This window comes from Strix uralensis, chromosome Z, assembly GCF_047716275.1.
Source record: "Strix uralensis isolate ZFMK-TIS-50842 chromosome Z, bStrUra1, whole genome shotgun sequence".
Taxonomy (NCBI): domain Eukaryota; kingdom Metazoa; phylum Chordata; class Aves; order Strigiformes; family Strigidae; genus Strix; species Strix uralensis.
The window spans coordinates 34,924,931-34,940,530 of NC_134012.1; the positions used below are offsets into that span (position 1 = coordinate 34,924,931).

General features: G+C 39.8%; 1 protein-coding gene across 1 annotated transcript in view; it reads right to left on the minus strand.

Annotated features, from left to right (window-relative positions):
- The window catches only part of FREM1 (FRAS1 related extracellular matrix 1), a 64,670-nt gene that overhangs the window by 12,946 nt on the left and 36,124 nt on the right, over positions 1 to 15,600 (minus strand). Inside the window, exons 24-30 of the mRNA XM_074855710.1 lie at positions 10,785 to 11,199; positions 9,487 to 9,688; positions 8,877 to 9,021; positions 6,489 to 6,618; positions 4,900 to 4,972; positions 1,847 to 1,996; positions 439 to 677 (exon numbers count right to left, since the gene is read on the minus strand). Of these exons, the coding sequence (XP_074711811.1) occupies positions 439 to 677; positions 1,847 to 1,996; positions 4,900 to 4,972; positions 6,489 to 6,618; positions 8,877 to 9,021; positions 9,487 to 9,688; positions 10,785 to 11,199 (1,354 nt within the window). The remainder of the gene's footprint in view (positions 1 to 438; positions 678 to 1,846; positions 1,997 to 4,899; positions 4,973 to 6,488; positions 6,619 to 8,876; positions 9,022 to 9,486; positions 9,689 to 10,784; positions 11,200 to 15,600) is intronic.

Sequence of the window (15,600 nt, forward strand, 5' to 3'; positions counted from 1 at the left end):
AAAATCAATGGGCAAGTTTTAAGTAACTGTTCCCTGTTTAAGCTAAGAGTATTTTCAGCTTTAAAACTTCAGGACCGGATGCACAGCCTCTATACATTTTCCTGGCTCCCATGACTTCTTTCTTCTAACTGACCCATAATTTAGACAAGATTAGAAGCTGCATAATTGCTGAAGTTGCTTGATGCCTGTTTCTTCCCCCACCTGTTTTTCTTCCTCTCTTGTATACACGGATCTTCAAAATCAGGAATTTTTTATTTATCTTTTTTTCCTTGCAGTATTTTTAAATAGCTCTCGGGTCTGACTTAGAGCAAACTCAGGTACTTTATGGTTATTACATGGTCAGGTAGGATCGCTGCAAAAACTTGACAACTAAATGAAGATATCACATCACAATAAATTCACAAATCAGGCCATCACTGCACTACAGATGTGTCTTACTATTCTGCCATTTCCAGTCACTCTCAGCCTGGTCCTAGACTGATTCACCAAGCTGTGTTCCTGCCGCGGGTCCCCTCCATGCTCTCTCATCCCTTTGGAAGGGGATGGTGGGATCCCTTCCAAGGGAGCATTGCCAGGCCTGGAAGGTGTTGAGGAGCCCGAGGAAACTGGAGACAGCGTGCCTCTCCCCCAGAAGTCGTGCTTGCGTTGGCCAGAAGAATAAGAATAGCTGCACTGACCTGAAAGCATAAAAAATGGCAGATGGTCAGTTCTAACTGCATGAGCAGATAACTGGTCACGTTGACATGGGCACATAAACAGCTTGTCATTAAAAGTTGGATGATTCTTTCACTTGATGTGGTTGATTTGCTGTTTGTTCAGTCATCCTCATTTGTGGGGTATGCTATGACTATGACTGCAACTACTACCTGTATATGTATGTTTTTATATATAATGCATCCGTCTACCCACAGATCAGAATTTCAAACAAGCATCTGCTGAAAATGCCTGTTTTCATGCATAAATTGGGGTTTGAAGTGCTGGGGTTTTAGTCATGGATAGACAGGTATCTTTAACTAATGTTGGTGATATTTCCATCATGCCCAGAAAATTTTCTCTTCAGAAATAAAGGATGCTATTGTTCCTACAAATGAGTTGTGTCAATTAACTCTTGATTTACATTATGAATGTTAAAGATAAAATAGATATGAAATTTTAAAAGGAATTTTTGTAAAATGAAGACTAATTCATTGCAACACAGGTATTTAAAATATTGTTTCACTAAGCACCAGAAAAGAAAACACTTCAGCTTTCAGAATACTCAACTGCTTTGCTAATTGTTTCTATTTTTCTACAGTTGCTTCTTTTTTGGTGTGATTTTAGGCATACCACATTTGATCACTGAAAAATACAATAATGATGTAGACATAAAAGCCTAAACTTTGTAATGATCACTGCTGTCTGCTGTTATGTTGTGGGCTGTGTTTGTTAAGCATTAGATTTGTACTGCTAAAAGCTGAATTTAGCTATTGTGTTTCATTTTTGAGAGGAAAATAAATCTTTTCAGAGGTGTGTGACAACTGTTAAACAATAACTGGGAAAAAAAATTCTAATTTGTTTCCCACTTTAATAAATGAGAACTGAACTCATGTTGTATAAAAACTGTTTTTTTCCCTTGCACCCTTCTCATTATGTACTTGTTGCTTTCTCCATGCTGTGTTTCCTAAGAGGATGCGTATCATTGTGTGAGCAATGAAAGAGTCTGCAATTGTCAAGCCTGTTTTCTCTAAAAAGAAATAAAGCATTTTGATCTGAAGGCGAGTGTTAGGAACAACTTGTGGTTGAAAATAAGTAGCTACTCAGCCAAGATTGTCCCACCTTCTCAATGATGAAGATCAAAAGAGTATACCTCCTTTTGAGTCCAAAATTTTCACCACAGCTTTTGTCCGGGCACCAAGAACAGCATTCACAGGGGAGTTCAGAACTACTTCAAAGACTTCATCATCTTCCTCTAATCCATCATAGGTAATTGCTATATTCCACATCTTGGTTGACATTCCTAACAGAAATAAACATTTTAATTACTCTTTAAGTGCTATTTCAATCTATCAGGGTGTTAAAGAAATATATTAATTAACATGTCTGCAGCTAGAATGGAGTAGCTATTGTGCTCCTACCAACTGTTGTTCTCCCAAATAACATTAAGTTCAAATTTTTTCCTGGGCAATAATGATTCAGTTCAAGTGCACACACTGTAACAAAAAGCTACTGTAGATGTGCAATATGACACTACAATACATAAATTTAGGACTTCCATTGCAATTTTCAAGAGAAAATGTATCACATGCTTTTTATCTTGAAAGCTTAATTTTAGCGATAGAACAGTTATTTAAAATACCTACAAATGGATCAAAGACTATGTTAGATTGAAGTAGTTTTTAGGCAGATTTTATATTTGGTTACAAAATTTTTATTTGGTTGCTTGCCTTTACTGGGTAATTTCAGTTTTGCACTATAGGAATGAGAAAAGATCTTTCCAAGATAGAGGACTAGGCTGGTTGTTACCCAAAAGGCTACAAAATTTATTCAGGAAAAGTCAGAGGCAGCAGGACAGAAACAGATCTCAACATATACGTTGCTGTCAATCAAACATCTTGGGAACAGTGCTAACATCCAAAATGAGTATCAAAGATACATGTGCAACATTGTAAAAAAAAATCTCTACATCTTTATGACACTGCATAACCTCTATTTCCTTGCTTATTTCCAGTATGAATCCTCTAGCTAAAGAGAAGTTGTCAGTACAATCAGACCCATAAACTTGGATAGGATCATCTTCTGCTCCTTTCCATTACAATTTATTGATTGCAGCCTAATGTGCCAATCAGTCCAGAAAATCAGCACAGTTGAGGTTTGTTTTTAAAACAAAATTCCCAGCCTTACTACATAATTAATATATACTAACAAGCCTACTAATAAATACTACTAATCGATATCAAACATCTTGAATTTAGAACTAAGAAACTGATGCCTTGAATGTAATAATTTGAAGAGCGCTTCCCTAAGGTTAAGCCTAAACAAAGGACTTTTGAAGAGAGCCACCCAAAAAAGGACTGTGTGAGGGAGCTCAGCTGGCTTAACTAAGAAGCTGGCCAGAAAAGGAGAACAATGTGCATCTTTCCTGTCCATGTTCACAGTTAATTTTCATGTGGCTTACCACCATATACAGAAAGACAATAACAGTAACTGCATGGAGAATCTGCATGGATCAGCAGAAAAAGAAAATTCTAGTAAAGGGCCTTGCACTAAAAATCTCTTTACAACGATCTCTAGCCATTTCAGTCTAGAGGCTTGTAAGCTTGACTGTAGAGTACACTAGAGGAAAGAGAACTGGAATCCTGGGTCAGCACAGTATGAAGGACTTTTTACACTCATCTCACAGATCTTCCATCTGCTAATTAAAACTAAAAAAACCAATCTAATGCTAGATAAAGGGTCTCAGAGAATGGCTTATTGGTTTCAGAGGTTTCATGGGTGTTCCAGAAACACTGGAAATGACGTCAGATTTCCACCTTTCCAACCATCTCTTTTGGTTTGATTTGGTTTGGTTTTTTCTGCTGTCTGCTGGGTGTCCTCCCTTATCCATCTCTGAAAACTAACCAGCAGTTGCTCATTTTACACTTTTACATAAAATTTACCTTTCTCAAGATGGGCTGTAGTGGCTGATTGCCAACATATCCAGATCTGTGACTCTCAAAGCTACAAGTTTTCCTATGGGATAGCAAAGCAAAGCTGGGGTATATATATGAATTCATCCATGGCATTCAGTTCTAAATAATCACCGTAACATGCAGTGCCTTTTTTCCAAATAAAAAGCTTAAGTCCTAAAGTAAAAATCCCCAGACTTTGGCTGGAACTGACTTATTATATTCCCCATATCTGTTTTTTAAATGCAGATAAGCACTTAGACTAATTTTTTATGATCAGATACATGTTATTTATTTCAGCCTTTCACAGATGATATATTTTGTCTCCTCTGTAGTCACTGTGACTTTCTGCCACTGAAATCTTACTGCTGGCAGTCTTGGGATAACCTTTACTGGCGCTGCAGGCAACATCCGGGGAAGCCTGTGTGGACGCCATTTTCTAAACTCAAATAAATCCTGGACAATGCCAACAGGATGTGTTCCAAAAAACCTCAGACTTGCATATGAAAAGGAAGTGATTATGATAGCAGATGGGTTTTCATTCCCAGAGAATCTATTTACATGGGCAAAACCAAATTTTTCAGTGAAGCTGAATTTCTGAATGGTAAATTGTGAAACTCTCACCTCGGCTGTTTTTTCCCCGGACCAAGGGAGATAACCAATGCATAATAATGATAATTTGTGCAGAACAGAGGAAGCTTCTTTCAGTATCTTCACATTTGTATTCATTTTTACTATTGATTCTCCCTCAGCAAAAAAAAAAAGCTCCTTTTGATAATACAGTTACTATCACTTCTTGCAATTTACACAGCCTCAGCCAAGATCAGACTGCTGTTATGAGTACAGTGCAAGCAGAGATGAGGTTTGACAATTTTCAGGTTCTTTTGCATCTTTCTGGTCTTGGATACCTTGCATAACATAAGTCGTACTCAGTTTTGTCTAAATTTGACCAGCATCCTTGGCTTTACCTATTATGCGTTGAATCTTTAAAGCATCTCACAGCTTGGCTCAGAGTGAGTCACTTTTCATATTTTAACTGATGTGAAGGGACCATATACCATCTCATCCTAAGTAGTATGGATGCTAATTCACAAAGGAAGCCCACTGCATTTCCAGAAAATGAGCCCAAGTGTCTTTAATCCTATTCAGCTCCTGTAGCTACAGCTATGTAGTAGATTTCACTCTCCAAAATGAGAGTTTACACTTTCAAAATCAGTTAATTAATTTTAAAATTATTCAGCACACTGGTTCATACCTGGATCAAACTGAACAAGCTTGGAGGTAGTCACTGTAAAGTCCTTCCCCAGCATAGCAGATATTTCATTAACCTGAGAAGAAAGCAAACAGTAAATGCCATGCTGTGACCTCTTTCACCAAACCACTGCATTCTACTGTTGAAGCCACTGTGTGCCTCTCCATGGAGTCTGACATAGCGCTGAGGGATATGGTTGGGAAGGGTCAGTGTTAAGTTAATGGTTGGCTAGGTGATCTTCAAGGTCTTTTCCATCCTAGATGATTCTGTGATTCTGTCTCAAAAAGACATGCCAACACATACATGTGCTTAGGCTGGAAAAAAAGATGAAGGCCTAAAGAATGAACCTTGTGATGTGCAACTGTCATTCTGTCCTTGCTCATGGTTTAAAATTCATAATCAAAAAAATTTGCTCATCTTAAAATTTTCCCTCATCCCCTCTCAAATTGCTACTTGACAGCATCAGATAAGACTGCTGTTCACCATGCCTGGGGAGCCAGCCATACCTGGCTCCTGGACAGGCATGTCATGGCATCACAGAAGAGCAGCAGCAGTCTGGTCATGTTTTCCCATTTAGCCCTTTGAGAGGTCTTGGAAGAAGCATTTTCCCACAGAGCTGTCTGTCAACCTCAAAGACTTGTTGGGATGGGCATGAACCCCTACATACATAAGTATGGGGACTCCAGCAACTCCCTGGACTTTCACAGGAGACTGGCAGAGGACACCAGCTTCCACACTGTGTTCTTGATGCTGGGATAAATTTCACTGGTCTTTGTAACCAAGTGACAACCACAGTCAAGTCACTGGAGTCCGTGAAGTATAGTGGAGGATGTCCCCCAATGAATTCAATAGCAAAATTCCCACTGACTTCAGTGGGAGAAAAATCAAAACTATGTTCCCAGTTGGGGCTATAGTCCTGAGAAACAGTGAGAAAAACTTTTAGTATTTTTCTAGCAAGGGGAGCTGGTAAAATCCTGGAATTTCTGTTTTACAAGGAAATAAAATTTGTGAAGGCAAGTTGCACAAAACCTGTTTTACAAAATTTTAACCTGCAGCTTTCAGTTTAATTTTTTTGACATTAAGACAAAGACTGCTACTGAAGGTACAGAGTGTTCCTTGGGCTTTTTCCTAGGCTGATGGCAGGTGGGTAAGAAATGGGTGAGGCTTCCATGACTGTGGAGTTGAAGTTCCGACATCTCCTGGGGTCTTCCAGCCTGAGCAGGGAAATGAGAAGTCCCAAGGCCCCAGGTTGCCCAAAGCCTGGAATTTGAAGTGACAAATCCTGGAAATGCAGCTTCAGAGCACAGTGCCAGAGGAAACTGCCTGCTCTGTGACAGAAGGTCACCAAAACTGAAATACTGCTCCAAAACACTCCAGTTTTGGTTAATCAGCATTTCTACTTAAAACTCAGAAAGTTTTGTCAGAAATTTTTCAACCATCTGTACAGCAAGGACAATATCCTGGTACATCTGGTTTGAATTGCATAGCCTCTTTGCTGACTACTGAAATACCTTTAAATTCCGAAGAAGAAATTAATGGGCTCCACTGCTTATTAGTAAGTTTCCAGTTAGGAACTTGGCTTTTAGCTTTACCTTCACAGCGATAAAGGCAGACTCTGCAGAGTGTCCTGCCCTGGTGATTCTCAGAGACACTACTCCCACGCTCTCACACACTTCATATTCAGTCTCTTGCATTTCAATCCGAGACCACCGTAGCTCCAGCCTGTGGGAGAGGGGGTGAAGCCAGTGTGAAGCAAAGCCACCCACCCTGCTGTCCCCACCCCCTGCTGCTCCGAGGTTCATCGAGGAGACATTTCTCTCCTGACTGCTGATTTGGCCAATACACATACACTGTCTTTGTTTCCAAATCAACATATTTGTGTGATCTGGCTGATTAGAAAGAGGGAGAGGCAGTTAATAAATCTTCCAGTCAAGCCCTGGTCGACCTCAGACCAAGCCTGAACCTTGTTTCAGAACCAGAGGGGTTCTGCAGCAACTTTGAGAACAGCAGACTGCCCATAACACCAGACAGGCCAAGACAAGCTACCACTGTTTCGTCCTGTCTCCCTTTAATCCTGTAGTTTTATTTTACTCTTACTCCCTGGTATATTGGTCTCTACAATATCCTCCTTTCTTCCCACCTTCTTTCATCTATCCTCTAACTCTCCTCCTCTAGCATACAGGGCATGCTCTAGGACTTCAGCACCTCAGCGAGAGTGCCCTCACCACTCCCCTTACTTTAATACTCTGTATATTTCCCTCTTCAGTTGTAGAAGTGGCTGAGTTCAGGTGTCTCATACACTGAGCTTTAGAATTGGCTATAGGGGATGTGACCAAAGCTCGAACGATTGCATGCTGCACAGGATAGCCAATAAAGATCTCACCTTTTTAAAAGCTGTGATAAAAAATAGTGAGAGTCAGAGAGGAATGAAAGAGGGCAGAAAGAAGGAGAATGAGCTGTGCTACTTAGAAAACAATTTGAACTTCTCTAAAACAAACTTCTAGACCTTTCAGAGTTGACTAGCTCTAACACCAGTGGAAGTTTCCTCCTGTCCTCCTATATCCTCTGATACTCATTTTGTGGGCACCCCATTTAGAAGCTGATTTGCTTTATTTTTGCTAAAGAGGATGCATGTGCCAGATGTAGTCCAGCAGCATTCAGATAAAAGCTGGGATTCAATTTTAATAATATCAACATGCAAATCAAATTTGTATTTTGAACCAGTGACCATTAGGTGATAAATTGTTTATAAAAGAAGATCTCAAGCTTTTAAATCCAATATTAAAAATACTTTTTTTTTCTTTAAAAGCCAAATTCCCCTTTGTTCTGAGGTCCAGTGTGGCTAACAGGTAAATTCTGCTTCTCTGAAACTCCTATTTTCCATACAAAAAGTGTTTTGTCTTTGCTCTTTTTGTAAAGCTACATCACAAGTTGCTATCTATATAACAAGAAGCCACACTTTCCCATAAGCAGTGGCAGCGTTTTAATGGTGTTTTAAATACCAGTGCACCTGTGAGCCGGGACTGCGCAATGGGGAAGTGCTCTGGCTGATTGTGTTCAGATGTGTTTGTGTATGGGGGCATCTCTTGGCACAGCACGCAACTGCTGAAATGCTGCCTCCAGCTCTGCTCAGTTCCCATCCTCTTCCTAGCGTGCCGGGAATGCTCTGCAGAGGAGCCTGGCCCTTGGAGACAGCTCACTGCTCCTCTGCCCTTGCCATGAGTCCTGATTTGTGAGTAGCCAGTTTAGCCCAGGAAAACAGTGTTAGTTAATTTTCACAGTTACTTCTGATTAAATAAATTGGTTAAACATTCAGCCCTATTTTCAGAAATAAAGCAAAACATTGCCCCTGATGTAGAGTTACACCCGCTTTTGGACTTTATCATCAAAACACTGTTCAGGTGATACTCCAGTCTCTAATTTTTGCACATGAGGCTTTTTATATGTCACAAGGAAATTTTGATAATATACCTAATATAAATTTTGGCAGTGGATGACAAAGGAAGTGCTGTGTGCCCTCCACCTTCTTTCAGTGCTCTTTTGCAGAAGTATGGCTCTCATAGCTTTGGCTGCTTGAGAGCATCTCCTCCATCATGATCTTAAGCTTGCAAAAAAAGCGTTGCCATCAGCACAGGGCAAGAGTGACCTCCAGCTGCAGGACCACGTATGTGAAGCAACAGTCCCATCCCTCAGCACCCAGTATCTCAGATCTCCAAATGCTTAACTGCTGCTTAGAGTAAACTCCATTACGTTTTTCTGTGGGGACACGAAGGCCCTTGAGAACTGTGCCCCAGTCTAACCTGGAGCTTTGTATTTTGCCTCAGAGGGGAAGAAACTTTCTCTACTCTTCAACAAAAGAAATGGCAGTTTAAGTCATAGCCGTGTTCACGTCTGCGGGGCTTCAAGCCCAGGTTCATTTGCCCGGGGGGGCAGCGTGCACAGTGCACCACAGTGCACACCGCCAAGGGGGTCGGAGCTACCTTTGGGGTACCGCAGAGTTTCCGCTGGCATCTATGACTTGAAACTCCAAGTTGTCTGAATTCACTTCCTGCAATGGATTGATGACATAAAGTATGATTTTGCTGTTTAAATCCTTCTGGCTAAACCCTTCCTGAATAAATCCACCTGGGAAAGAAGAGAAATGTTTAGGTGAACAAAAAGCCTGTTACTAAGAACCACGTAGCTCATGTACACTGTTTTCAACTTTTTTTTGTTTAACACTTAGAAAATTTGGACTTACAGAAAGCTGGTTTTATAGCTAAACACCAACATCCCAGCCTGTTATAGCCCCAGCCAATTTCTTCACATACAACATGTTTATCAAATGGCCAAGTTCAATATTCATCTTTTTTTTTTCTTAACACAAACAAAAAATAGTTTCTCTATGGCAGCTATTCATCTCAAACTCTTTGAGGTTTCATGATGAGCATGAGACTCAGGTTTTAGTTTAAAAGCTTTCTTACTACATTCAAACCTTGCCCAAAGTTTGCTAAGAAATTTTGATTTCCTCTGTCAAGCTAGCATTAACAGGGTAGGGTTTGGAATCTGGTCTGGTATGTCCCAAAACACAGAGATTATAGAAGACAGCACCTGTTGTTATATTTTCCAGGTAGCCATAATGAGGACCTCGTAAAATCTTAAAAATTATGTTGTCATCTTCTGTATTGGGGTCAGATGCCTTCAGGGACCTGGCAGTAATATAGATCCCGTAATTGCCATTCTTCAGCACTTCCACATCAGAAAAGCAATGAAGATGAATAATTTTTGGAGCCATTTTGTCCAAATGATCCACCTAAATCAAAATTAGACAAATGTATATTCATATTACAGCATCAGGATATTCTCTGTCCTACTTTTCCTAAAAGCACTGTAGCCTGCTCAGGGTGGCAATAGCCACTTTGACTCACAGTCTGCTCTTCAGTTAATTACTACTTCCCATGAGAGGTTTCCAGGCTCACATTGCCCAGTCACTTGCTGCATGCAGCAGGATACAGCACACACTGGGGAGGGCAACACAAATTCTGTGTACTTCTGCCCTGATGTCCCACACTTCCCATAGTCCTTCTCCTTTTTGATGTAATATTCTTCATAGTAAATGAAAACTCCAGCAAAGGTTTCTCACCACCATTTTACAATAACAAGCATGGAAGCCTAAGGATTATGATAATCACAGTCATAGACCTGGCCAATATGTCTCCTCGAATCTGTGCCACCTTTCACAACTTCTGATGAACCTTCTAGCACTCCACAATGGTTGTTGCTGCTTCCATATCTCATCTTCTGCTGAAATGACACTCCTCATCCATCATATAACTTCAAACTTTGTCATCAGGAAAAGTTAGGAGCCTCTTTGTTAGTATCAGTGTTTTGAAACATAGAGAATTTTGACACGTAATGCAACCAGGCCTGCTTTGCATACTGAAACATGGCAGCTGATAGATACACACAAGAAGTCATAGCAAAGGCATCTGAACCTATGATACCCGGGGAAGAACTTGAAAATGTGGGAAATGGGAAGTGAAGAGAAAGATCCTAGTAAAAGAAGGAAGAATCGGAGCAGGCATCTTACAGAGACTCCTAGGAAGGAAGACAGGATCTCCAGTTGTAGGAGCAAAGTGGTTGTAATTCAAGATTCCTGTGGCATGTCATCCTAGTAACATCCTGCAGTAGTCATCCTAGTATCCCTCACATGCAAATCAGTGGGTCTGCTATCAAGTGTGAAAGCAGAGCAGGAGGAAGTTCATTCCTCCCCATAGCTGGGCTCAACTTTAGGGTTGAGATTTCTATGTAAAATATTTTAACAAATATAAGTATATAAGTAGATACTTGCTTATATTTATACAAGCAGGATGTACGTAGGATTTAAGTAGGCCTGTGGTCACACTTGCCTGAATGGTGAATGCCACTGGCTCGCTCTGCACCCTCCCATTCACGATGAAGCCTTGATTAGTCCTATCTGTTGCAACAAATGTAAATTTGTCAATCTGGGAATCCCCACCTCGGTGCTTGTATGCAACATCCCTGTTGTCCACATCTTGCTGGGTGAAATTGTACTGCAGTAGCACAGCCCCTCGATAATAAAGATGACCATACTGGGGGAGCTGAGCCAAGAGGAAGGTAAGGTTTTCCTTGGCAGTGTCTGGGTCTGAAAGCTGCAGGACATCAGGAGAAAGGACTGCCATAGTGCCTTCCACTAATCTTAACCCCGTGTTCTTAGATAGTGTGGGCAAAGCTTGGTCGACTGCCTCCAAGGAGATCATGAATGTCCCATGCTTAGTCCTCAGTCCATTGCTGATGATGAATCTGGCAAAGAGAGGCAAGGTAGTCTTCAGCATGTGTTCTTGATTCACCATGTACTGAAATGAAATAATAATGTACACCTTTACTACAGAACTTGCCTGTGTTGATACTGCAAAAGCAGTAGAGCTGCTCTGAGCTCAAACCCAGACTGTGGGTCAGGTGAATGTATAACTTAAAAACATGAAAGCAGGTGGCCAGGTATATGACAAGGATTACAAAGCATCTGCAGGAATCTGAGTAGATGCCAGAGGAATGGCTTTGAGGACGCACCCATCAGTCTCAGCAGTCATAACAGAGAGGATCTAATCTTCTAGCTCAGGTACAGATGGAGCAGATTTAAAATGATGGGATGGCTGGGGCCTTATTGCACCCTCTGGCATACATACATGTTTGTATACACCCTTAAGTATATCTTCACTTGGTTACCTGGCAGTGGCAACTGCCAGTGAAAGTGCTGGCTTTGTCTACAACTTACAGAAAGAGGTGTGTAAAGTACATAGTCTGCCTGGACAATTTTTTTTCCGTTCACTGTTACAAGACTTTTGTACCCAATAGCCCTAAAACTATCTAAAAAAGGAAACTGAAGAAAGATACATCCTCATCTCACTTTACAGGTTTGTTTAGGCATTAACTGTATCTGTAAATTTCTGTATATTCAGAGGAAATGATTTATGTTTCTTTACAAAACTCAAGTAAGGTTTCACTGAAATACTAAGATTCTGTGTGAGATACTGGGCAGAACTATACAAGGGTAATTTTAAAAATGTAGATGTCAATACCATGTATTTATTAAAGGGTCAGATCTGCAAAGTCTTATTCCATGCTGGGAATTTCTGTTAATAGCAGCATAGTTTCTTATAGTTCTCTCTCAAGCAGTGATGTTTCTTTAGATATACTAAAGATTTGATTGTGTTCTACAGTTAATTTTCCTTTCCTAAACAAGAGAAAGATAAAGTTGCCCAAGGCTGGAGAAAAAAACTGTTGGAAGCCTACCAGCTGGGTATGGGTTTTTGCCATACAAGTGACAGCATGTTCTGCATAAATTTATTATGAAATTTAGTTGGGGATAAAAGTAAAGAGAAAACCAATTTTTTTCTTCAAAATTCATCCTAGCTTTCATTGTCAAGATTATTACTTGAGTATTTTTTCTGAAAGCAATTACATTGCACATTGTCATGCCTGTAACAAAAACTTTTGAAGGTATATGAAACTAAAAAGTGCTTTGCAAGTGTCTCATGATCCTCTGTGTCCCATCATCATATAGTACATAAGCATTACCTTTCTTTCTACAGATGTTTCTATGGTTGTGCTTCATAGTAATGCAAAAGCATCCTGGAGAATGGTTTTCACCCAAGTTTGTTCTGCCTGAGCCAGAACAGAATCTGCTTTGCAAAGAAATTTGCTTGTGGCACACTATTCACATCCCTTGACCTTCCTTTTTCTCTCACCCTTCAATGGCCAGCACTTTGAATGCACATAGAGTTACATTTATGCAGTTGATCTTGTATGTTTCAGACAACATGAGGGCAAGCCTGGCTGGCTGCTTTCCACCTAGCATGCTTCTACCATACATAAGTGAAATGGGGAATTGCTGAGATTTAGATTATCTGCCTCCTCTCCTCTCTTGACTGCAGATGTCAAATAAGTATTAAAATAGTTACAGGGTCAGAACTTGGCCTACTGTTGTGTGCCTTGAATGTCAGTGACCTTCAGTAGGTCATGGAGTAGCTTACTGTGTCACACAGACTGTCCATCTAAAACTCCTCACTGCCTTCACCAATGCTGGATGATTAGGGCTTGATCAACTTGTAAGCTGGCAGTATGCCATGAAACAGATGGGAATGAGCATAGGCAGACCAGGGACTATGTAGCAGTTAGAAATACGTTTACTGAGGATGGTTTTCCCAGCTGGGAAGCTGGAGACATCTGTCTGCACTGACCTAATGCTATTGTGCCAATGGTAAAGGAGTTGTGCTATCAGTAATCTAGTTGAAATCAAATACAAAACTAGAATAATGATAATAAATACTATGCTAAGGAAAAAAAAACACGTTCAGACAAGACCTTAATCATCTCTCAAAAAGTCTGGAAGATTGCAGCGGAAGTGTTTTCTCTGGTTATTTTGATGGCTGTAAAATCATTTGGATGACATCTCAAACAATATTTAAGTGAAAGACTTAGCTAATTCAGTTAATGAAACTGAAGATTCATCCAGTCTTATACAAAATACCAAGGATAGGAGCTAAACCTCCTGGTTATACACATCAGGCTGAAATTTACAATGCAAATGTCATATGCCACTTGATTTGTAATGAAGCTGCCTGTGTCCAAGACATCCTTTTTTCTGTACTTTGGGAGATTTTGGTTGTTTGTTTCTGGTTTATGGCTGCTTCATCTTTTCCTTAGGAACGGAGAGAAGCCAATATTATCCTCGGACAATTCTCGAGCACAGTTAGGAGGACATGTTGCATGGTTTGCTTTCACCATTACCAACATTTCATGCTTTCTGGAGTTTGATGGCAACAGAGCTGGCTGTAGGACCTACCATCTGTCATGGCATTTGAAAGATAAAAATGGAATCATAAATAGTGCCAGCTCATTACAAAATCGAGCCAGCATGTCAAAATGGAGGACATTAGCATGTTCTTTTATATCCTGCTGCCAGCATCTGATGTCAGGTTGCTAATCACTTGAAGTCATCTGTCCAAATAAGCACTGCCAAATCTTTCTTCCAGGCCAGCAGCACCAAACAATACAGGCAAATTTATCTCTGAAGGAAGTACTTCAGTGGAAAGTAAAAATCTGATCAGCTAATCCCCCCCACCCCACCTGCCATAATTACCCATATAATTAATGTAACCATTCTTTGTTTAAATAATAATAATATTCTGCCACAATATTTATATGTCTACACAAAACCAAATTCTTTTCCAAATGATAACATCAAGGAACATCAATTATTGTGATTTTAAAAGTTACTGAATATCAATATTTATTAAAGCATCATAAGCTTACTTTTACAAGACTGACTTACCAGTTTGGTTCTTAGACATTGGCTTAAACAGAAGACATGAACAGTTTCCCTAGAATTGTTTGGACTGCTTTCATTAGTGTGGTATAGAAGTCATACTTATGCAAGCCATTTCTACACTACCCAAGCTAAGGTTGGCATGATTGAAACCTTACTTGTCTAAGCTAATTCTAATTTTGGTCATAGTGTTTCACAACTGAAAAACATAAAACCAGAGAATCTTGCTCACTTTTCCTGTTATAACTACAAGTGGATCAGACAACTCTTCTAACTCGAATTTCCACCACATTGAATTTAATGGAAGGGATAGTTTAAAATGTTTCAAAATTCCTTTTGGCTTAACTGTAGCTAATGTCACCTGAGCTGATTCAGTGTCATAGAGAGGTTTATTTGATGTCTCCATGCCCCACTTGCTTGCCTTCCCTGCAAAAAACTCTCAAACTGGATGATGCAACATGTTCTTGAATCTTCATCATGAATCATGGAAAATGCCTTTCAGATCTGGAATCTATTCATAAGAGAGGGTAAAAAGGGGTATTTTATGAATTGCAATTCAAAGGAGCTAAATCCGGCATTTTTCTTAGTCACAAATGAAAAATCCATACACTTTTATTTTTGTATGCAAAATTTGAATTTTACAGAAAGTCCATTTTCTATCAAAAGCTCTTTTCAGAGGAAATTGTCAATGCTAGCAAGGAGTTAGCATTCTTCCTTTAGAAACATTTCCTTATTTCTAAGCTTTTTCTTTTCCTAAATTTGCTCTTTTACAAAAATATCCATGAGACTTTGAGCAATAATACATCTACTCTGTCTTTACCTGATGATAACTCATTACATCATTCCACTCTATAACCAAGGGAGGTTTACTTAAGAGCAAAATAAGGAAATATTCAGTTTAGGAGTGCACCTAGTCTAAGCTGGTCTAAGGGTTCAGAACCAGGTGAAAGTAAACTTTTATATCACTAGGCTGCTGAACTGGGCCTATACATAACCAAGCTTACCCCAAAAATCCAATTGTCTACATGAATTTCTGAGCTATTGTGGTGTCAGACTAGGTGAGTGGACTGGTTTTTAGTATGTTCAAGAATCACTTATGGATTCAAAAATCCTGGAACTGAATAAATATGATAAATAAGAATAGACGAGAAAGCAGTTATTTAATACCTGGATGGACCAGTTCTACCACATCCAGCTGCAGCAAGAAACCAAAGGAAAATTCCACAAAGTATGTTCTTAGTTATTCTCCCCCACTTAAATCTTAACAGCTGTGTATGTTGGGGGCTATAATAATATTGAAGCTAGCATCATTGAGTGAATGTAGCTATGGCTACAGTTTCAGGATCAATTAGAAAATGCATTTGTTACCAAAGCAG